The sequence below is a fragment of the Schistocerca nitens genome, chromosome 2 (genome assembly GCF_023898315.1).
Source record: "Schistocerca nitens isolate TAMUIC-IGC-003100 chromosome 2, iqSchNite1.1, whole genome shotgun sequence".
Classification (NCBI taxonomy): Eukaryota; Metazoa; Arthropoda; class Insecta; order Orthoptera; family Acrididae; genus Schistocerca; species Schistocerca nitens.
Window position 1 is genome coordinate 408085042 of NC_064615.1, and position 25677 is coordinate 408110718.

The following is a 25677-nucleotide window of genomic DNA, read 5'->3' on the forward strand; positions in this document are numbered from 1 at the left end:
AAACTCTTCACGCAGTATCTTATCTCCCATTTTGTCTTCGTCTACATCCTCTTCCATTTCCATAACATTGTCCTCAAGTACATCGCCCTTGTATAAACCCTCTATATACTCCTTCCACCTTTCTGCCTTCCCTTCTTTGCTTAGAACTGGGTTGCCATCTGAGCTCTTGATATTCATACAAGTGGTTCTCTTCTTTCCAAAGGTCTCTTTAATTTTCCTGTAGGCAGTATCTATCTTACCCCTAGTGAGACAAGCCTCTACATCCTTACATTTTTCCTCTAGCCATCCCTGCTTAGCCATTTTGCACTTCCTGTCGATCTCATTTTTGAGACGTTTGTATTCCTTTTTGCCTGCTTCATTTACTGCATTTTTATATTTTCTCCTTTCATCAATTAAATTCAGTATTTCTTCTGTTACCCAAGGATTTCTACTAGCCCTCGTCTTTTTACCTACTTGATCCTCTGCTGCCTTCACTACTTCATCCCTCAGAGCTACCCATTCTTCTTCTACTGTATTTCTTTCCCCCATTCCTGTCAATTGTTCCCTTATGCTCTCCCTCAAACTCTCTACAACCTCTGGTTCTTTCAGTTTATCCAGGTCCCATCTCCTTAAATTCCCACCTTTTTGCAGTTTCTTCAGTTTCAATCTGCAGTTCATAACCAATAGATTGTGGTCAGAATCCACATCTGCCCCTGGAAATGTCTTACAATTTAAAACTTGGTTCCTAAATCTCTGTCTTACCATTATATAATCTATCTGATACCTTTTGGTATCTCCAGGATTCTTCCAGGTATACAGCCTTCTTTTATGATTCTTGAACCAAGTGTTAGCTATGATTAAGTTATGCTCTGTGCAAAATTCTAGAAGGCGGCTTCCTCTTTCATTTCTTCCCCCCAATCCATATTCACATACTATGTTTCCTTCTCTCCCTTTTCCTACTGACGAATTCCAGTCACCCATGACTATTAAATTTTCGTCTCCCTTCACTACCTGAATAATTTCCTTTATCTCGTCATACATTTTATCAATTTCTTCATCATCTGCAGAGCTAGTTGGCATATAAACTTGTACTACTGTAGTAGGCATGGGCTTTGTGTCTATCTTGGCCACAATAATGTGTTCACTATGCTGTTTGTAGTAGCTAACCCGCACTCCTATTTTTTTATTCATTATTAAACCTACTCCTGCATTACCCTGTATTCACCTGATCAAAAGTCTTGTTCCTCCTGCCACCGAACTTCACTAATTCCCACTATATCTAACTTTAACCTATCCATTTCCCTTTTTAAATTTTCTAACCTACCTGCCCGATTAAGGGATCTGACATTCCACGCTCCGATCCGTAGAACGCCAGTTTTCTTTCTCCTGATAACGACGTCCTCTTGAGTAGTCCCCGCCCGGAGATCCGAATGGGGGACTATTTTACCTCCGGAATATTTTACCCAAGAGGACGCCATCATCATTTAATCATACAGTAAAGCTGCATGTCCTCGGGAAATATTACGGCTGTAGTTTCCCCTTGCTTTCAGCCGTTCGCAGTACCAGCACAGCAAGGCCGTTTTGGTTAATGTTACAAGGCCAGATCAGTCAATCATCCAGACTGTTGCCCCTGCAACTACTGAAAAGGCTGCTGCCCCTCTTCAGGAACCACATGTTTGTCTGGCCTCTCAACAGATACCCCTCCGTTGTGGTTGCACCTACGGTATGGCCATCGGTATCGCTGAGGCACGCAAGCCTCCCCACCAACGGCAAGGTCCATGGTTCATGGACCCCATCAAGCATGTGTAGGATGCATTGGGAAGTTCTGTTAACTCATCTGAATGCATCAACAACCATCCAAAAGCTAAGTGTGTTGGTGAAAGACAGGAAAACTCCTTACCAACCTTGTGGCCACCACAAAAGCATGTTGCAGAGCATGCATTGCTGTAGTGAACAAACACACTGTTTAGAACCATGTCGCGCCATTTCTAATGTCCACTATAAATTGCAGTGACTTAAGTGAAATTATTGTCTTTTAATAAAAATATCTTTTCTGTTCATCTCATTGTGTATTTCTGTGAATTGCCTTCTGTACTACAATGCAGCAGTTCTTTTATGTATGGTTCAAGTTTCATTTAGATATGTTACTTCGCAGTGACACATCATGTGAAAGTTACTTTCATGCTTAAGTTTTGCACACCAGTGTATTTAGCAGTTCCTGTTCTTATTTATTACTCTGCATATACAATTGTTTCTTTGCATATTTGTAGCTAAATAATTAATAAATTTAATAATAATAATAATAATATTTAATAATTTTATGTAGCTTATTAGTGTGTAAAGTAAACAGAACTTTCAGTAACTTGTTAATGTTTTTCACTGTGATGTATTTTTAGGGTGGTGTAGTGGCAAGAGGCTTATTCATGTTGCCTGATTTCAATACATCACTTGTAAAAGTGATAGTGACATTAGCAACACCACATGTATCTCCTGTCCTCTCTGTCGACTGGCATTTATCTTCATACTTTGGTAAAACCAATGTATTTTGGGGAACACACAGGAATGATCAGTTGAAGAATGTCACTTTTGTTTCACTGGGTGGAGGACACCGTGATGTTATGGTTCAGTCGGCACTTACAATTAGTTCCTCTGCTGACATCAACATTCTGGTAAGTTACTGTCATTCTGGTAAGTTACTGTTTGCATTTGTCTTGTTTGTTTCCAATCTGCTTTAGAGAATGATTTGCTTGTCACACTTGATGACAATAATAATAATAATAATAATAATAATAATAATGTTTTATGGTTCTTTTTTCTGGTAGCGTAACCTGTGAGTTTCAATAAGTCAGAAGAATACATGAAGAATAGCAACAGAAAGAATATACTAAGGATTCTGTTAAACCTTTTTGTTCTGTTTTATTTCATTATTCTACATATGTCAAAAGTTGGAGGGAAGTTATGGAAATCTCATGATATTATTATGTATTGACAACTGTGAAACAAAGGAATTGAAATAGGATTCACCTGATATTTATATACAAAAAATTACAATAAATACAGTTTACAATATGGAGACAGTATTGTAGGCAGATCAGTAATGATAATTTACTCACATTCAGTAAATAGTTAATAAATATACAGGGTGGAGAACTACAATCTGATAATAAGTTTAGAGCACGGTAGAGGATGTTAAAAAGATCAAAATATTCCAGATAATCATAGGTCAGAAATATGCCATTGTGGAGTACAGGCATAAAATGACATCAATCAGTGACGAGCATGTGGAAGTGTGTGCATTTAAACTAACTTGGTCCCATTAATACTAGTTGTGCTAAAGAGTTCAGTTGCTAAGGTAACTGAAGGTAATTGTTTCAAGTGAACAGTCAAAGCTAGGCAAACTTTAAATTCTTATTGATTGCTGGTTATGTTAAACAGAATTTTCTGTGCTATTTATGAGTTAAACTGTGACTATTAAATCAACTATCCTGAAAGTACTCTAATTCCATCAATTTGTTAAGATAATAAGCTGTACTGCAGAGACAGCAAAGGGGTAAGATAGTCAACGTGTATTGCTGAAGAGTGTAATGTTGTTAATAATGAATCTGGGGGCTCTATATTTTAATTTTTGCTAATGAATTTTTATTCTAACAGTGCTGTAGATCATTAAGAGTCAACTAAGACAGTGGTGAAAAAGGAAACCAATATTCAGTTTTAATCATTCTTTTTATCTCTGACAGATTTAAAAGCAAATGGTTAAACTTTCTGCCCCCAGCAACACACTAAAGCCGACGTCATTGAATAAATGGTTGGCAAACCCATTAAAAAATTCCTGAAATGTCACAAATGATTCTCATAGCATCAAAAATTCTTGTGACCAGCTGTTCAGAGCTGTTGACTGGTGTCTAATTGAAGCAGTCTTTTGTAAAGCCTCTCACAAAAGAAGTCCAGTGGTATTAAACCGGGCAGTTAGGGAGACCACTCTCAAAGTCCACCACACCTGACTTACACATGCATGAATACTTTATACAATTGTCGCCTGTCTTCCAGAGTGGAATGCAGCTGGGCACCATCTGGTTGGAACAACATCCTTTGGCATAAGTAAATAGGAATGTCTTCCAACAGCACTGACAATTACACTTACAGAAATTGAACACATTTATGTTGATTTAATTGGGCCAATGATTGTGGACATTAAATACTGCTTCCCTAGTAAAAGTAGCCTCTTCCTTAAACAGGATAAATTAGGGAGAATTCACATTGTTGGGTCACTTCCTTAACAGGCAAGCATAAAAATTTATTCGCCTTGGATCATCTATTTAAACCTTGGTCCTTTTGTGCATGATAAGGATGTAAACAGTTTGTTTTTGTGACATTCCAAACAAGCTGATGAATGACACAAAATAAATTGCTCTGGTGCTGGTTGCAGGCATTGAATAATAATGCTAGAGTATCTCTTCATCAAATTTAAGAGTCCTCTGTTCTTGGTCATCCTGTACCAACCTCTCTGGGTGCAAACATACCTTTTCTTTCCATTTTTGGATGGGGAATGTTGTACTAGTCAGAAAGTGAGAGGAGGATACTACCTGGCATATTTGTTTGTGAGTGAGATCGGTGGGATAGTGTGGGAGAGAAAATTGTGGAATAGGTTGCTGGTGTAAGTGTTGAGGGATTTGGTGGTGGAGTAGATACCCATGCGACAGTTGAGTAGGCTGTAGGAAACAAGAGTGTTTGAGTGTAGGCAGAGTGACAGCTGTCAAATTACAGATTTTGTTGTTTATTGTTTGTTTTTGTATGAGCAGAGGTTTTAAGTTACTGTAGGAAGTGTAGTAGTTCTAATACATAAACATTCAAGTAAATCATGATGAGAAACTGAAAAAGGTAACATTTTAATTTCTCAGCTTGTGTAGTCTTCTGTTGATTGACATATATCTGGCTCTTTTGTTTCAGTCCTATCCACAACATTTGTTCTCATGAAAAGGTATTGCTGTTTAATAGTGACATTTCTTCAGCACTTATTGTAGATTCAGAATTAACTTCGCACCTCATTTAACTATGCTGATAATTTCATGATTACTTCTACCTTCTATGTATTTATTTTATTTATTTATTGTATGGCATACATCACAATCCTTATATATTTTATTCATATGTTAATTATAGATTGACATCAAGACATTTAATATAATCAGTTGCCTCCTCTGTTGCAGTGAGGAAATCGTTGAACGTTCCCTTGTAGGTTCAAACTGGGCATTTTTCCACTATGTGTCAGACTGTTTGTTTTTCAGTGCCGCAGTCACAATTTGGTGTTAGTATCATTCCTCACTTGCAGGGGACATCAGCACATCTTCCATGGCCAGTAAGTATGCAGTTTAGAGTTGTCCAAACTTTGCGCGACTGTTTGAAGCCATGTGGTTTCTCAGCTGTCATGAAACTTTGGCATTTTGGTGGGCAGTGTTCTTGCCAGTATTGTTTCCACAGATTGTTGACACCAAAGTTGAAGTTTGTCATCTCTTTAGCAGAGAGTAATGCTGGTCTTCTTGATTTAAGTCTTCTGCACTCCAAGTCAGCTATGTCGCTGTGTATGGGCAGTTGTGGGTTATTAGTTATCTTGTTGAACTCACTGAGAAGAGAGTGTTTTCACCGCATTTCTGGGGGTGGTATGTGGCTCAGGGTTGACAGCCGTACAGTGGGCATAGATTTTATTGTGCCACTGATTGTGCGCATGGTGTCATTTAGTACCAGATCAGCCATGCTTGTATTCGGGCTGTTAATCCACACAGGAGCGCTGTATTCTGACACCAAGTAGACAAGCCCAACTGCTGATGTGTGGAGTGTGCTTGCTTTGGAGCCCCATGTGGTGCCACACAGTTTATAGTTGATGTTGTTTCTTGTCCTCATTTTACCTTCAGTCTTCGTCAGGTGCTCCTTGTAAGAGAGCTTTCTGTCCAATATGACTCCTAGATATTTGGGATAGTTATTATGGCTAAGGCGTTTCCTGTGAAAGATGACATTAAGCTCTTTTTTGCTGAGTGGTTGCAAAGATGGAAGCATGATATGTCAGTCTTAGTCGGATTTGATTGCAGTTTCCATTTGCAGAAATAGCCACTCAGCAGCTTCAAATCGGAGCACAAGGTGTCTTCAGTAGCCTCGAATGATTCATGCAGCACAGCTATAGCCCAATTATCTGCGTAGCCAAACTTCCTATATTGTGTGTTTGGGATGTCAGAAGTATAAAGACTGAAGAACAATGGAGCAAGTACTGAGCCTTGTGATAGCCCATTGTTGAGAATTTTGGTAGAGCTCATTTGTTCTCCAGTGATCACTTGAAAAGCTCTCCCGGCAATCATGTTATTGATGAGTCTGATGATATTGCTGCATGAGATTATATGTATGAGTTTGTACAACAGGCCTTGTCTCCAGACAGTGTCGTAGGCTGGGCTCAGGTCTATGAATGCAACTGATATTTTTTGCTTTTTCTAGTAGCCTGCCTCTATATGTGTTGTCAGGTAAAGTACTGGATCAATGCAGCTTCTATTAGGTCGAAATCCTGATTGTTTGTCAGCAATTGATTCCAGTATTTTTGGGCTCAGTCTGTTACACAGGAATCTCTCGAGCAGCTTGTATATGACACTGAGCAATGTGATTGGCCTATAACTCTTCGTCTGATCACTTGGTTTTCTTGGTTTAAGTAGTGTGATGATCTTTGAATTCTTCATTTTTTGTGATATGTTCTCTGTTGCCATTACATTTGAGTAAAACTCTGCAAGCCATTTTTTGGCATATTTCCCACAGTGAAGAAGGAATTCTGGGTGTATTCCATCCAATCCAGGTGCCTTTCCCACCTTGACACTCTTCAGCACTTCTCTGACTTCATTGGTGGTAAATTTCAAGGAATACTGGTCCAAAGGTGTACTGTTTTTCTTAAGAATACTAAATTCACGGAGTATTATTCTTGTATGTTTCTTGTCCGTTGGCGCTCTAGATGTTGCCTGTATGTGAGCTGAAATCCTATTTGCAGAAATATCTGTTGAGTTATGATGTAGTTTGTTAGCTCCACCTAGTTTTTGGAGGAGAGACCAGGCCTGTCTACTAGATGTCTTGAAATCAAGTGAATCAACGGTTTCAATCAATTTCTCTCGCCTGTGTTGTCCAGGCTGTGCAGCAGGTCGTCTGCAATTTCAGAGTCTCCACTCCCCCGTAGTCTCTGATACTTATTTTCGCACTCTTTGTCCCATCCTGGTACATATTGTTTACTGAACCCCCTTCGGACAGCAGCTTTCGCTGCACTTTTAACTGCGCGTATGAGTCTGTCATAATTATTCACTGTTGGGTGAATCCATCCCGAGCACTTATCCAATTTTTCCACATAGATATCCCACTTTGCCTTTCTGAAATTCCACCTTGGGTGTTGTATGGTTGTTGTTAGTGGGATATTGATTCCAATTTCAATCAAGACTGGGCGGTGTTGGCTATGAGGGAAGTCTCTAAATACATGTCTTGTAGCTCTTAGTGGTGTATGGTTATTGCCAGTCGACACAAAGCACAAATCTGGGTTATATTCCTTTCTCCAAGCTGCTGACCTAAATGTTCCTTGGTCCTTTGGGTCAAAAACTAAAAACAGGTTGTTACTCTCTGCCCAGTTAGTAAGAGCCTCACCATTTCCATCAGCTGTTCTATATTTCCACAGAGGGTGGTGGCTTTTAAAATCCCCCACATATATTGCTGGGTATGGCAGGACATCTTGAGGCCAGGGAATGGTTGGTGGTTTGCACACATTGCTCACTGACAGATCTCCTATCTTGACAACAACTTCATGTTACGCGCCATATGCACAATGTTGCATTGCACTAACTAGGTTGTAGCCTGGAATCATATCTGTGATATACAAAGTAGAATTAGCCAGGAGATCAGCAATCAAGATCGATGATTATTTGACCACCTCGAAATGACTGTTCTTTAGCATCACTTGGGACACACGTGTAGCTTATGGTATGCTACGGATGTAAACAGTCATTGTCTCCCTATCTTCTGTGTGTAATCAGTTGATATGTTTTGCACTTTTTTGTCAGCATCTAAATCAGTCTTACATGCTCTTGTTGTTTGAGGAGAATTGCTTAGGGTCAGAAAATATTCTGTGTTTGCAGTCCAATTTGAGTCTTTATTTCTTTGCCTCTTTTCTACATGACTCTTTTTCTTTCCACGTGATGCGCAAATACTTTTCACTTTATTTCCACATATTAGAAAGAATTTCAGAAGGGTTGTTGTGCACTATATTTATGTTGCTTTAATGCCATAATCCACTTATCTGAAGAGGTTGAGATCTCTTGTGTAAATTTCAGAATGCTTTTTTATGACTTATGCTCAGACTGGTTAACAGAGATCTCAATTAACCCTCTGTCCCCACATCCTCCACCCAACATTTTCCCTTCCTCTGTGCTATAACACCCCTCCTAACCCACTTCTCTAAATCACCTTCGTTGTGCACCATTACCTATCAGCTCCAGCACCCATACATCACAAGCTACCCCTTCCTTCCTGCATTCCTAACCAGCACACCAGCTGCTACCCACCTCCAACACCTCTTCTTCCCCATTTAAAAATATCACTAAAACAGTGTTTATGGTTTATTTTACAGAGAATTAAGAACTTAGTTTTGGGGTCTCATTTTTATTCATGTAAAGGATGTTTAACAAAAAGTTGAAATATACTGTTGATGGTTTTTAGGGCTTCAGTCTCTCTCTCTGTTTTTATTTCCCTCACCCCCCACTGTGTGTGTGTGTGTGTGTGTGTGTGTGTGTGTAGCAGTTTCATTTCTTTTGTTGCCGAGACAGTATAAAGGAAATTTCCATTCACAAAAAGACTGATGCACCACCCAGAACTTACGTCTAGGAGATACAACTTCCAGGATAGTTGAAAGAAGTCCATAAAAATAGATAACTTTTGAAAACCGCATAAGACCCCAGCCCTACCAGTTTTCAAAACTGCAGGTTCTTACTTCAGGAAGAACAGAGGAATTCATTAAGGAGGTAGGGCACTCCAAATCCATACTGAGGGTACCCACATGGGCCTCCTCCAAAAGTAGAGTCATCTTTATGTATGTTGATTTGCAGCTCATTAAGATTGCTTCCCAACTTTGGTCTACATCAAAGCAACAACAAATAGCAATATTTCCACTTTGACAGGTACCATCCCTTCCATGCAAATGCTACCTTTTATAGTTACTTACAAGAAGCATATCTGTTCCAACACTAAACTCTTCAGCACGTAGTCCCTAACCACCTGTACCAATATCTCCCAGGTTCCCCACTGTAGCTGTTGGTGATTGTAATTTTTATGTTACCTATTATACTTCTCACTCCTTTTCTTCCTTTTTCTGCCATTATTTTTGTTACCCCTTTCTTCTCTCTCTCTCTCTCTCTCTCTCTCTCTCTCTCTCTCTCTCTCTCTCTCTCTTTTCCTCCTCCCCCCCCCCTCCTTTTTGTGTTAAAATACTTCTCTTGTGTTACTAATATATCTTTACTTCTCACTCCTTTTCTTCCTTTTTGTGTCATGGCTGAGAGAGAGCCATGCCAATTAATGTGCTACAAATAGTAATAATAATCAGTAATCAAATAAACATTACAGTCAGTCATACTTGAATCGACATGAATTGTCTGTGGATGCAGCTGGTGTAATCTGGGAGTGAAGATGAGTTACGCAGGGGCAGGCTGCAGATACACCGATGTCTAGTACAGTGTGGAGAACTCAGAGGAGATGCTTAATGAAGACTTGGGATGAGGCTCGGAATGAGGGTATTGGCGGCTGGTATGGAGAATTCAAATGAAGCATGAACGAATATTCAGACATGGCTCGGAGCAAAGACATCATTGGCCAATGTGCAGAACTCAGATGAGGCACAGAGTGAAGGTTCGGAAAATGGCTCAAAGTGAAGGTGTTGGTGGCTGGAGAACTCAAACGAAATGCGAAATAAAGACTTGGATGTGCTTTGTGCAAAGGACTGTGCAGGAGTGGGGAGGGGGGGCTCTGATTGAGGGACTATGGATGGTCGGCATTTGACTCAGATTGACTCCAGATGCAAACTGGCTCTTGTTGTCTGGTTTGGCTGGACAGCATCCTTTATAGTGCCTGGTGGGTGAATACTGCCACAGTGATTGGCGTTCGTGTGATCTGTGGAAGAAGAAATTGTGCTGACAATGGCAACACTAATTGGGGCAGTGTCTCATGCTTCTACTGGCAAAGATGATGACACATGGCACGATGGCATCTGCAGGAGACGCAGCTGGCAAAAAACACAATGCACGTATGTTGCGGACGTCTGGTCGTTCTGCTTATCCTGGATCCCCCACAGTGGTGGTTACAGTGGCCTGGAGGAGTGGCGATCAGCACTACACATCTATGTTGCATAACAATGGCTCCCAGGGATACCATATTCCTGTTATCATCTCTGGACTGAAGATGCACAGTACTTGCTAATGTAGTGTATCGTCTTCATGTCCTCTCTGACACCTTGGTTTCCTTCTTTTCCCTCAATTTCTCCTCAAACAAGATAGATGTAGATTCCTCCTATGCTGGTATCTGAGTGACCTACTCCCTTCCCTTGCCCCTTCCTTGGTCAAATATCTCCTAACCAATTTCTTTTGCCTCCTTAAAGACAGAATCAGCTTTTCTGATGGCTCAGAGTATTTTCACCTACTGTTATATGTTTTAATTGTTTGTATTGGAAGTTGTACATTGAGAAGGTGAGTACTGACCAGCCTTCTGTATCTTTGGAGAAGCTTATATTCTGCGTGACAAATACTGTATTTTACATACTATAAGGCGCTCAGGATTATAAGACATTCATTAATTTTTAAGCAGTTTTATTAAAATAACATTTTTACCATTTTTATTATTACATTGCAAAGCCAGACTAAAAAAATTCTTTGTTTATAAAACCAAACTGATCATTACAATTCCTGAAAATCATCATATGAACTTTCTTCTTCTTTATCATCCTCTTCATCATTATTGTTGTCCTCTTCATATATAAGATGGTCTTCACTGCCATCGAGACTGTTACTTATGCCACACTTCTTGAAAGTTTAACAATAATGTCTTCTGTCACTTTAGACCTTGGTTCTTTTATTCACTGACACACTTGTTTGATTGTAGGTCATTTTAAATCTCCATTTGGCAATAATTCATATTTTGTTTCATCCATCACCTATATGTTCCATTCCTGTCTCATACACACTTTAAATTGTTTATTTATTGAGGCATCAAGAGGTTGCAGTTGTGAAGTAAGTCCTCCAGGGATAACAGCAAGTTCTTTATTTCCTTGTGTCAGTTTCTCTTTCACAGAATTTTTCAAGTCACCACTAAAACACAAGAAGAGAACTCTTCTTCAGTAAAACACCTTTCATTCTCTCGCATACTCTATTAATCCACACTTTCATATCAGCCCCATCCATCCAACCCATGTCATGTACATGAGCAACACTGCCTAGTGGTATTTCAGAAGGTTTTGGCATTGTTCCACACTTGAAAATGATCATTGATTAAGTTTAGTACTGTCATGACAATGTGAAGGACAACAGTGTAGCATATTTTTTCATTCCCACATTTGCTTATAGTAACAGTTTTAGCACCTTTCATGGCAACAGTTCCGTTACTCGGCAAATCAAATGTCAGAGGAGTTTCATCCATATTAATTATTTGGCCTAGTTCCACACTAATTTTCTTTTGATGTTAAATAATAAAGCAATGGAAAGATAATATTTTCTTTCATGCACTTGTGGCATTTTCTAGGGTATTTTGGTGTGAGGTTGCATGCTTCATAAAACTTTAGCACCAACCAACTCTGCCCTTAAGTCCATTAGGTTCCACTGTAGCCCTAACTTACGGGCATGTATTTGAATCATTTTTGTATTAATTCCAATGCCATTATGATGGTGTCCTTGAACCCATTTCAGTATGTCATCATCTAGTTTTGGTCATTTTGCATTCAGTCCTCTATTCGCATATTTAGTCTTCATCATTTTTTCAGGTCTCCTTTACTAGCCCACCAATCGCGATTGGTTTTTTTCTGTTGACGGGGGGGGGGGGGGGGGGGGGGGGGCCAAAATGCCGCTCAGCTGCTCTGTTTCCATGTTCTTATGCATATGCTGTTTCTTTCAGTTTATAGCCTGTAACATATGAATACCTTTTATTTTTTTCCATTTCGAAACTAGCTACTAATAATAATATTGTACTGTTACTGATAACAAAAGTCACTTTAAGTTCAAGTTCACTGGCACTGTAGACTGTAATGATGCATCATAGGCTAGACAGTGTTCTCGGTTTATGATGGTGGGGTGGGAGGGAGACAGTGTTAGCAAGTATGTGAATCCCCATAACTCACATTCGTTGCATCGGTGCACCGTTGCTGACAGTTGAATCCAATGTTGCCAGATAGAGATAGGTTTCCCGTGGCATTGAATATATAGGCATTTTTAAGACTGGCAGGAATTTTAAATCAAAAATTGGACATTTTTTATATTAATTTTGAGTATAAAGTGCACCTGAATTTTGGAGGCAATTTTTCAAAGAAAAAATGTTTTATAGTCCATAAAATATGGTATCTATTTTCAAGGAAATTAATAAAGTTAACACTGATTTTGTTGATTAGAGAATGGACCAGATTTCTTCAACTTTTTTCATATGCAGTTAATTGATTTTTTTGTGTACAAAAATGTAATCTATGGAAGACTGGATTATATGCATTTGCATATGTGGCTCCTTTTCACCGCTTATTGTATATTTTAACTAAAAACTAGTGACGATGCATATTTTTGCTGGATGTTTATAATATTTAAAAAATTTTGACAGGTGGTCTCTTACTCAATGTAGTTTTGATGTCTCTCAGATTGACCCCAAACTGGAACTGCTTGCAATCGCTAACCGAGAGGCCACTGCCTAGTGAAATCATTACAGAAGAGGAACAGAGACAGGCAACAGAGTCAATGTTCCTGCGCCTGCACCCCGAGTTAATCCCCTCTGCTTCTAGTGTTGTAAAATTCCCGGAAATTTAAAATCGAGGAAATATTCCCAGGGAAAATTGCCGGCAATATTCCCAAAATTCATAAATTCCTGTGAATTTATGATTAATTAGCAAGATAGCTCAAAAAACTGTTAATAGGTAAAAAGCAACATATGGTTAAATCTTATATGGATCTGGACTTAACCTCCTTGTTAAAAATAAACAAATTTTTTGGTTTTCAATGTTTTAAATATCAAAGAATTAGCACTAGAACTGCCAAGCATTGATGTTTATGACACTTATGTTTCCTAGAACTGCCAATGTCGAAATAATGAACCTTTAGAAAAACCGAGTTTATAATACAGGGTGATTCAAAAAGAATACCACAACTTTAGGAGTTTAAAACTCTGCAACGACAAAAGGCAGAGCTAAGCACTATCTGTCGGCGAATTAAGGGAGCTATAAAGTTTCATTTAGTTGTACATTTGTTCGCTTGAGGCGCTGTTGACTAGGCGTCAGCGTCAGTTGATGCTAAGATGGCGACCGCTCAACAGAAAGCTTTTTGTGTTATTGAGTACAGCAGAAGTGAATCGATGACAGTTGTTCAGCGTGCATTTCGAACGAAGTATGGTGTTAAACCTCCTGATAGGTGGTGTATTAAACGTTGGTATAAACAGTTTACAGAGAATGGGTGTTTGTGCAAAGGGAAAAGTTCTGGACGGCCGAGAACGAGTGATGAAAATGTACCACGCATCCAGCAAGCATTTGTTCACAGCCCAGGAAAATTGACTCGCAGAGCTAGCAGAGAGCTGCAAATTCCACAATCAACTGTATGGAGAGTCCTACGAAAAAGGTTAGTTATGAAACCTTATCGTCAACTACCCGAGGCGATGGATCGGTCGCCAGGCAGCCCGTGACAGAGCACTTCATCACTGGCCTCCAAGAAGCCCTGATCTTACCCCCTGCGATTTTTTCTTATGGGGGAATGTTAAGGATTTGGTGTTTCGGCCACCTCTCCCAGCCACCATTGATGATTTGAAACGAGAAATAACAGCAGCTAGCCGGCCGAAGTGGCCGTGCGGTTAAAGGCGCTGCAGTCTGGAACCGCAAGACCGCTACGGTCGCAGGTTCGAATCCTGCCTCGGGCATGGATGTTTGTGATGTCCTTAGGTTAGTTAGGTTTAACTAGTTCTAAGTTCTAGGGGACTAATGACCTCAGCAGTTGAGTCCCATAGTGCTCAGAGCCATAACAGCAGCTATCCAAACTGTTACGCCTGATATGCTACAGAGTGTGCGGAACGAGTTGGAGTATCGGGTTGATATTGCTCGAGTGTCTGAAGGGGGCCATATTGAACATCTCTGAACTTGTTTTTGAGTGAAAAAAAAACCTTTTTAAATACTCTTTGTAATGATGTATAACAGAAGGTTATATTATGTTTCTTTCATTAAATACACATTTTTAAAGTTGTGGTATTCTTTTTGAATCACCCTGTATTTTATGCCTTCTAGTAACTAAAGTTACTAAAATACACAGGGAAGTTTGTTTATTCAATTTGTTAAGTTTTCTGTCGGTATTAGAGGTATTTTAAGCTATAAAGTTTAAAATAAACTCGTGCAAATTTTGTAAACATTAGTCATTGAAAATGACATTTCGGGGAAACATTGTGTGAATAAAGTGGTCGAAATTTATGATTTACTTGAAAATACAGGTGATTTTATTGACATAGAACATGGTAAAATATTAATTAACAATTCTAAAAGTGAAAGTGATTGCTTTATTTCAGAAAATAAATTCATAAATCATAACTCATCACATGAAATGAGGAGTCCTTGAGTTTTGAAAGTGAAACACCTCTTGTCATCTGTTTGGAAAAATTAAAAAATACTACAGCTAATGGCCGATTGAGAATTACATCTCCAGAGAAATATTTTGTAAGTTTAGGTTTCATTCACAGAAATGTGGTGTTTCAACTTGTCTAAAAATAGCAGGCCTAACGAATATTTTAAATTATTTTCTCTGCCAGAATTACGGTAAATGATGTTTTGCATGGAATTTGCAAGGAAATTAATGTATAGAATGATAAATCTTGGATTAAAATGTATGAATTTACTTAGCCTAGTTTTAAGGTTCTTTAACTGTGTAAGTGTTAAAACACTCCAAATCTAAAAATTTTCATAAATTCCCAATTTTTGGGAATCTTCCTGGGCCAAAGAATTATTCCCAGCAATTTTATACATTCCCTCCCACTGGGAATATACCTGGCCCACATCACTATCTGCTTCTAACATTTTTGACAACTAAGAGTCTGTGAAGTGTATGTGCAAACTCCCCACTTTTCTTGCACGAGTTGACTTACTTGGGAATGTGCAGCTGGATAGCCAGCTTCTGGAATCTCTACAAACTACTTCTCTGAAGAATGATGCTAGTCACAGGAACCTGTAAGACTTTCTCTCTCTTTGTGAAATAATGAGGTATTCAAAGAATGCTTTTCAACAATTATCGGTATATCTGAACTTCCACAAAGGACAAAATTCACACTTCTCACATAAACAATTGACTTCTTGTAAGTCACCCGTTTCGTCTCACATTAGAAACAATTAAGTTACATTTACAACAGAGTTGACTTGATTACCATAACTCTATTATACAGGAATCATACACATGTCTGGCCTCTAACAAATTCAAGTTAAAAGATACTAAAAATCTTTTTTCACTAACAATAGTCACAGTTACAAAACAGCACAGAATAACACTGAAGTTCCTCGGTGCTGCTGTGTGCTTCCATGGACCGACTGACAAGTACTTGTCAGTGCCATTCGACTGCCGTGTCTATCGTCTTCGTACAACAAACTTCAAACCTGCACACACAGACAGGTGATGCGCAGTAGATAGGGTTCCTTTCTCCCACTCACATCTAAAATATCGTGTGTTCAAGACAGTGGAAGGCCAAGTGATTCTAGAATTTACGCAGAAATTCTCGAAACACTAAAAAACCCTCCCTCCCCTCCGATCGGACACGCGATATTTTATACATAATCATTATGTAAATAATATCACTCACAACATTTCATATCATAACAATATACTTTTCATATACATGTTTCTACATACATCTTTCACTTCAACAACAATCTTTTCTTTTCTCTAGAACAAGCTTTAGCTGAGTGTTCCTTTATTCTGTTCTTATTTCACCTTGACATCAAGACCTGAACATTTTTCTGTGTTTTTAGTAATATTTTATAATAGTTAAGAATTGTGAGGACACTTTCCTTATTACCAATCATAAACTGCAGGTATTCATGATACTTGAGTATTCAATTTTCTATTTCTATCCTCTGTACTACGCTTCATTATCTGTTGTAGTGTGGAGGAACTCTGGGCAAAATAAAAGTGATCTTTTTGACACTCATGAACTTACATAAAATGTAATAATGCTCGTTGTGCATAGAATTCAAACTTTCCAGAATAATCCCTACAAAATTTTGTAACTTTTCTCACGATACTGTCCCTTTCCCCTAGGATCAGTACCTATACCTTGCCTATGGGTTGACCATATGAGAGCACGTCCTCTTTCTGTTTTGGTAGGTATGCCCCTTTATAAAACATTCCCTATTATTTCAAGCCACAGATCGTCCTATACCCAAGTAGGTACACCAGCCCCATATACTTAGCAAATGCCAGGTAAGCCCCCCTTATCCTGTCTGAGCAGGCCAGCATATGTTCCTATGTGTACTATAACTAAGTATTGTCTGGTAAAGTTACAAATCTACTTTACACTTTGCATGTACTTCTTAATAGTTCATCTAATCCGTAGAGTCCTCCTCTACTTATCAACTTCTATACTTCCAGTAGATACCATGTCTGTATAGACTCTTCAATAGATAATATGTTTACTTAGGCTATTCGAGTCCCACTATCCTACAATTCATCACTTTATCTGAGTATGTATTATACTGACTTTTCTTAGATGACTACCAAGACCAATTTTTGTTTTCATATATATTGCAAAATAATTTCAATGTTTGTGTTTAAATGTCTTCTTGTATGTATGTGGATGTGTGTTCATGTAGTCTGATTCTTCGGCCTTCTTATTAAAAGATAAGATGTAGGTTATTACAAACCACAGAAACTAGGAAGGACTGCGATAGAAGTAGGTAAATATGGAAAGAGGGAAAAAATATATAGGTCCTCAAATGAGAAGTAAGAAAGGAAATAAATAGAAATTGTTGCTAAGATTGAAGAAGAGAAAGAAGGTAGCCCCAAAGACAGGAAACCCTTCCCACCCCCCTTCCCCAGGATCCCTACCTCACACGTACTTAAGTGAGATGCTGGAGGAGGTTTGGTGTGAAATCGTCTCCTACGGAATGGACATTCCCACCTTCACCCTTGAGGTCTCCAAAGGAAATATTAGCAACCCTATGAAATGACAAATGGTGAAGAATCAGGCACACTTGTTTGCGAGGGTTGTCTGAAAGGTGTGATGTGTGTTTATTTGCTCTTGTAAACCATGCTTTTATCTACAACACCCACCACTTTCAAACTTAATACAAACCCTCTCATTCATATCACATCTTCCAAAAGACATAAAATATTCTATACAAAATAGAAAATCTATATACTACGGTATATTAGTTGTTCAACTAGTCACACACTATTATATTTTATACAATCATAATATTCCATTCAGTTCACTTTATTTAAATATAACTTTTTACCTGTGATTCTGTAGGATTGTTTTTTATTTGACTGTCATATACAGCTAAGATATGAGATTACAGGATAGTTTAAGATTTTAGGAATAGATGACAGAACAGTTCAAGATTTTAAAGGAATTCAGTGCAGGAAAACTATTTTGGAAGAAACACCGAAAACAACTCAGGATCCAATGGTCATAACTCTGCCCATTAACTCAGAATGTTAACATCCCTCAGGGATATATGACTCCGCCCAGGTCCCATTGATCTGATATTAGCTTTTCTTGTGCACTGGCAGACCAGTATTTCTCTTTAAACGTCTTTTGAAAGTCTCCCCACTGCAAATTAGTCACCACTTCACTAGTTAACACAACATTAGGTGAAGATACTCTTTTTTCAACTTTGTTTTGTACAAGTTTGAATTCTTTCCACCAGTCATCTATATCCTTCTTAGTATCACTAAGTTCAGAAGATAGAGTAGGAGATATGTTTCCGGATGTTACTTTCTTGGAAACTTTCCGATCTATAAGTTCTTCCACCTGTTCTTCCAAACTATTTATATTTATGATATCAGAGTTTGCTATTTTCTCTTGGAAACTTCTTTCTACATTATCCACTCGTGTACTTACACATGTAATTTGTGATTGGATTATTGGCATTAACTTATCTTGCGTTTCAACACTCTCTTTCAAAGTATGCAATCCCTGCTTTACAGCATCAAACTTAAAATTGCATACATTTTCAAATGATCCTAACTTTTCATTGATTTCTGATTCTACATCATTACATTTTCCCTCAATATCAAGTTCTAACTCTTTTGCTAAATCTTGTAATTGATCATTCTGTTTCGGACTAAAGTCAGTGAACAGTTGATTTACATGAACGTCCAATGAATTGGTTAATTCTTTCTTTAAGTCTAATTTCAAATCCTCTACTTTACTATTCAAGGTGTCAAATTCAGTCTATAAAGCATCCATGCCTTTGCATAGATTACCAAATTCTTTGCTCTCTGAGTCGACTTTAGCATTTAACAATCCTAAATCCGTTGTTTGGGCATTCAGTTGGGACTTCACCAAGTCTAGGTCTCTACTTAAAGTCACACCCTGTGCATCTAGTTTTTCATTTAGAGCAGCATGTACTGAGTCTAACTTAAGATTCTGGGTGTTCAAAGCTTCCCTCCAAGCATTTGAGTTAGAATGTAATGAGTGTATCTTAAGATTCTGAGCTTTGATTAGATTTACTAACTCAGACTAGTCAGGCCCTTCATTAATAATTATCATAGCCCTGGCTGGTTCCGACATCTCTCCAACTTGCTGAACAGGATCCATGATTTTACAAGCTTTAGACCTTGTGAGCCTTTAAAAATTAACATTAAGTGTAATAACTACACTAAAAGTCCATTAAATAGTTTGTATCGCTTCTTGCTAAGGTACTAAAGTTCTGTTTTGCACTCACCCAGTGTGAAATTCTTACAGCATAGGTGGGTGGATGTGATGGCAGGTCAGCACCAGCAAACAGCAACTGGTGCCGGTGGCGTCTGATGTTGATTTCTGCATCTGCGTCCCCATGAGGCATGTGAGAGCTGTATACTCCCTACACCTGATCATCTTAGTCAGAGTGATCTCGGCACATTTCTTCTTAGAGAAACACACTGGAATCTTCTTCACTATTTCTCAATTCAATTTTTTTTTTTCTCTTTTGAATACTTGGACATGTTCCAAAGTCTCGGAGCAAATTCCTTATTGCGTCTGGTTTGGTTGCTACGGCCACATACAACATCCACTATTCTCATTTTTTGTCTTAAAATTACTGTTTTTTTCTTCCCAGTCCTGACATGGTTGCCAAGTTCTAACGATTTTGTGATGACTTTTTTAATAGGCCTTCTCTTCTAAAACTGTGCTCTTTCGGCAACACTGTCAGTATATTTGGACTCCATGCACAATAACAAATTTGCATGTTCAATATAAATATTAGACTTCTTGTAAGTCACCCATGTCATCTCACATTAGAAACAATTAAGTTAAATTTACAACAGAGTTGGCTTGATAACCATGACTCTGTTATACAGGAATCAAACACATGTGTTGCCTCTAGCAAGTTCAAGTTAAAAGTTACTAAAAATCTTTTTTCACTCAGTTGTTCTTTAGTCACTAACAATAGTCACAGTTACAAAACAGCACAGAAGTTCCTTGGTGCTGCCGTGTGCTTTCATTACAACTTTCGACCACCATGTCTACCATATTCGTACGACAAACTTCACACGTTCGCACACAGACAGGTGACATGCAGTAGATAGGGTTCCTTTCTTTCACTCACATCTAAAATATCGTGTGTTTGAGACTGTGGAAGGCTGAGTGATTCTAGAATTTGCGCGGAAATTCTCAAAACACTACATGCTGTCATACTGTACGCGTCGGCAGCAATTAAATTAAACTACGCAAGTTTTTAGTGTTTTTGTTTCAGTTTAGCTTTCTATTTACTTGTAGACAATAGATTGTGTTTACAACATGTAGTGTGTAACGTGTTGTGTGCCATGCTGCTCGAAAAAAGAAACATCGTTTTGTGGTTAGCTGACCATCGTGAAACATTTACATATGATGAAATTGTTTTATATTGTTGATTTGCGAGAAAAACTTTTTGTGCCAAAAAAGTTTCAAATAGACCAGTATGTCAAGACAAGTCTTCATATCACAGGAATGCAGAATGGGGCATAATAACTTCTGACAACAGTAAGTGGTGGTAGCAGGGATTTGTCCAAAGGTAACCAAAAAATTCAGTTTAACATGGATCTGTGTGAAGTGTTTATTGCAAGCAATATTCCTCTTCACAAACTTAAAACCCTATCCTCAAAGGCTTCATGTACAAATATTGCTTAAATGAAAATATACCAGATGAATCAACATTGCATAAAAATTACATACTGACAATTTACCTAAATGTTCTGGAAGAAATACACAATGAACTCAAGGACAGCATTATCTGGATTTCATTTGATGAAACTTCGGACACTTATGGCTGTTACATTGCTAATTTAATTGTTGGTGCATTAAAAGAAGAACCTTCGTCCTCCTATTTAGTGGCCTGCAAAGAACTTGAAAAAGTAAATCATTCTACAATCACCAGATTTGTGAATGAGGGTATTAGAAAAATATTTCCAGAATCTTTAGCAGATGAAAGGGTGTTTGTGTTTATTTCACATGTTGTTCCCTATGTGATCAAAGCAGGAATAGCACTCCATGTATTTTATCCCAATTTTATTGATGTGATGTGCTTTGCTCATGGAGTACATCCCCTTGCTGAAGAAGTATGTTCCAGGTTTGTGAATGTGAATAAACTTTTTTCATCCACAAAGAAAGTGTTTCGAAAGGCTCCTGCTCGCATCGAGACCTACAAAGAAAAACTACCAAATGTGCCTTTATCTCCCCAACCAGTGGTAACTCGTTGGGGTACATGGGTCGAAGCTGTGTTGTTTTACAATGAACATTTTGAGGCCATTAGAGTGGTAGTAAACGCCTAATGATAGTACAGGGGCTTTGGTAGTTTGCCAGTGCAAGGAAGCTTTTAATGATTCCGGTATTAAAAAAGACATTGCTGTGAATAGCACTAATTTTTCCCTTATACCTGCAAGTATTAAAAAGCCTGAAACTCAAGGTTTGGCATTGAATTAATCTATTCAGCTAATGAATCAAATTCTTCTAGTGAAATCTTCATTGCCGGAGGTATTCCCAAGAAAACTTAAAGAAAAGTTTGAAAACATTTTAAACAATAACCCAAGCTTTGAACCCTAGTGCCAAATTTATAGTTTTATTATTGGGACAGGTGAACTTTTACCAGAAACAATAAGTGCCAACATAGCACCCAAATTCAAATACTGCCCAGTTACCTCAGTTGATGTAGAATGGTCCTTTTCTGCTCATAAAAAATGTTTTGAGTGATCAAAGACACAATCTTACTACTGCCCCCTCTGCATGCGATATATCTCGGATTTGGTCCTGCACATATCGATTGTTTCTCTGTGACTCACTCATATCGCATCCGCATGCTACCGACAATAGCAAAGAAGGGACAATTCTTGAAACGTGGTATGCATCCCCAGTTTGCAAATTTTTGAAAAATAAACCCAGAAAGACCCCCTTCCTAATCATCGCCAGAAAGTATTCAGAAAATGATATCAGTTTTCTAAATGTGCTGATTTTTCACGTGGCCAGCACTCTTCCTTGTAATTGATATGCATAGGTTTGACTTTGAGATATAATTCATGCAGTAACTACCATGTTTTTTTTTTATTATTTGATCTTGGATATTTCGACACTTTTATGAACTTATAAGTATTTTTATGCATATTTTAAGGTTGTTATGATGCATATAATCTGGTCTGTAATGATCACCAATATTTAGGTGACAGTGTCTGTAATAATTTATTTGTTAGTGACAGTCCATTTATTGAAGTCAGATTGTCTTAACTGTTTGAGAATATACGCAATTGTATGCTTTGTTTGTAACTTGGGTTACTCTCATAATGAAGCATGTCAAATCACAGTATATTAATATCACTACTTGTTGATTGTGACCATTAGATATAATCTATTTTTCTCCTTTGTCACTCTTCTCCATATTCATTCCACTCTATATTGCAGACAACAGATGTGCCAACTGTTTGGCTGTCCACTGACCATCTGTGCAGCCTGTGGTGCAAACAACTTGTTTTGGTCCTAGTGAGAGCTTTTTTTGATATTGTGGATATTTCAACAAAACAAATATCTGACAACCCAGTACTTCGCAAAGACATTTTCTACTATCACCTAGTCCACGTAAGTAACATATAAATATACATGTTTGTAGTAAATTGTAAAGCAATGTTTAACCTACATGTGACTCTGGATAACGCTAAAGATTTATCTACTTATGTTCTAGTTATTCTGAAGTGCAGGGTTCAAGACCTCTTAAATTATGTTTGTGGTAATTAATATAATGGAAAAATATGTAGAATGCCAGATTGGGTACAGAAGAGGTCCTGGTGGTCCTAATCTTGTCATGATAGATAAATCAATAAGTAAACAAGTAAATAAATAAAATTATGATCATCCACAGATGTCATCCAGTCTGAGCTGTAGCAAATGACCATTCATTCATTCATTCATTCATTCTTAGGTCCCTTTAAGAAGGAGAACCTCCAGAGATGTGGAACGAGTTGGCAAAAAGCAGACAACCCACAGAAACTAAAACTGTACACCATATTAAAAATAAGCTACATTGAAGAGCCAAAGAAATTAGTACACGTGCCTAATATCATGTAGGGCCCCTGCAAGCATGCAGAAATGCCACAACATGGCTTGGCATGGACTCAGCTAATGTCTGAACTAGTGCTGGAGGGTATTGACCACACGAGTCTTGCAGAGCTGTCCATAAATCCGTAAGAGTACGAGAGGGTGGAGATCTCTTCTGAACAGCAAGTTGCAAGGCATCCCAGATACGTTCAGTGACGTTCATGTCTGGGGAGTTTGGTGGGCAGCGGAAGTGTTTAAACTCAGAAGAGTGTTCCTGGAGCCACTCTGTAGCAGTTCTGGACATGTGGGGTGTTGCATTGTCCTGCTGGAATTGCCCAAGTCTGTTGGAATACACACTGGACATGAATGGATGCAGGTGATCAGAGAGGATACTGCCATACTTGTCACCTTTCAGAGTCGTACCTAGATGTATCAGGGGTCCCATATCACTCCAATTGCTTGTTCCCCATATCATTACAGAGCCTCTACCAGCTTGAACAGTCGTCTGGTGACATGCAAGGTCCATGGATTCATGAGGTTGTCTCCATACCTGTACACCTGCATCCACTTGATATAATTTGAAACAAGATTCATCTGACCAGGCAACATGTTTCCAGTCATCAATAGTTCAATGTCAGTGTTGACGGACCCAGGCGAGGTGTAAAGCTTGTTTGTTGTGCAGTCATCAAGGGTACACGAGTGGGCCTTTGGTACCAGGATCCCATCTTGATGATAATTTAATGGTTCACACGCTGACACTTGCTGATGCCCCAGTACTGAAATCTGCAACAATTTGCAGAAGGGTTTAACTTCTGTCACATTGACTCTTTCTCTTCAGTTGCAGTTGGTCCCATTATTATGGATCTTTTTCTGGCCACAGCGATGTCAGAGATTTGATGTTATACCAGATTCCTGATATTCACAATACACTGTATTCTGCATGTTTGCATATCTCTGTCATTGAATATGCATGCCAATACCAGTTTTTTTGTGTGGTCATACTACTTAAGCTATGACCATACTGCTTAATATTATTTATGCTGATATCAGTTAAATGTAACCTAGTCATTTAGCAAGAAAGTCATTATTTGGAAAAAAGCTCTCTGTGTTATATTAAATAGCTGCTGTTTATCCTCTATTGGTATTTCAACACTTATTTGGTTACATTGGTAATCTTCAAACATTACTACTTGTCACCCAGCTTTACACTTACAGTTGCCATGTAGCTTACAATTTTTCAGTCCTTGGTTCTAGATATTCAGATAATTTATAGGATTGGCTAACAAGGTAATTTTTAATTTTCCACTGTGCTGGTAGTTTTTTCAGTTTCTTGCTTTTATTTTCAATAGTAGCTTGTTGAGCACCTTTACACTAGAATGCATAACTCCACTCTGAACCCTAGACAAGATGGCAAAGTCTGCATAAAAAAAAAACTATTTTTGTGTCTTTTAGTGTGATTGCACAAATCACTATCCAGCAGGCTTGGAGTTTTATTACTAACAACAAAAACATTAATGAGTAAAAGTACTGAGAAGTGAGTGTACAAATTCTGCAAGATCTGCGGTTATCTATTTTGCAGAATAGTTTTACTGCTCACTTCTGCTGGGCTAATACCTTGTTTTAATTTAAGTACACTCCCCAAAACATAATTCCGTAAGACGAGAGAGTATGCTCTGTCACCTTACCAAAACTTACTAATCTTTATGCTTTTGTTTCTGTCCTTAGAATACTTTTGTTCCTTTAGCTGTTTAATAATACTATAGCATCAAATTATAAAATGAGAAATATTGAGCCCAGTAAATGGTTTAACAAATCAAAGTCCCCTTAGCTAAAAAGATTAGAAGTTGATGTACCAGTAGTATGAAATGGAGACCTTTTCTATTTTATATTGGACAGTATTGTCACATATTATACAGTCAGCATTGCAGACTAAATATATTTCTAAGAACCACTGAGTCATGTCCTAGGCACCACAACCTGCCTTAAACTCATGATAATTTCTTGTGTATTAAACTTGTTATATTAGCTGCATTACTTTATTGAATTGTTCTAGTACAAAGAAAATGATTCTAAATGTAACGTCCATTTTCAATACTTTTCAGAGAACAGGTGGCAAACGTTTCTCCATATCGGAGCATCCACATCAGCTGCTGTTAAGTGCAGATGCAGAATGGGAGGAATATCTTCAGAGAAAGCTATCAATATCAGAACCATATGGACTTCGAGGCACACGTCATACTATGGTGCGTTTGGTGAATGATGAGAAACATCATTGGCTTACTGTAGTTGTCAGTGGTCTGGAAGCCAAAGACTGGATCTTTGTATGCTCAGCAGATGTTGTTTGGAAGTCTTCAAGAATGTGGTACGTCTTTCACTGAAAATGTAGCTACAGTATCTGCCGATTGTGTAGCCATAGTATCTGCTGATCTTGCTCTTTGTACACATATTCAAAACTACTTCATTGCATTGCCCTTAGATTTATCACTTTGAATAGATGTTGTGAAAAAAGAGTAGTAAATTCTTGCTTTAATATAGAATGATCACATAGGCTCAATCATGGATAAAGCAACTGGCACTCAGTCATATAAAACCAAAGTGCAGTCCGTCTTTATATATTACTCAAATGTATGGGACCCATACCAACAGGGCTAATAGGAGATATTGAACATATACAAAGAATGGCAGAATGGTTTGTCACAAGTTTGTTTGACCAATGGGAGAATGTCACAAAACCTGAAC

The 25677-nt window shown here is 38.2% G+C and overlaps 1 protein-coding gene across 1 annotated transcript in view; it reads left to right on the forward strand.

The window, feature by feature from the left end:
* LOC126236260 (GPI inositol-deacylase) overlaps positions 1-25677 on the forward strand; it is a 169478-nt gene that overhangs the window by 40943 nt on the left and 102858 nt on the right. The window contains exons 4-6 of the mRNA XM_049945414.1: positions 2376-2648; positions 22309-22482; positions 25041-25300. Coding sequence (XP_049801371.1) covers positions 2376-2648; positions 22309-22482; positions 25041-25300 — 707 coding nt within the window. The remainder of the gene's footprint in view (positions 1-2375; positions 2649-22308; positions 22483-25040; positions 25301-25677) is intronic.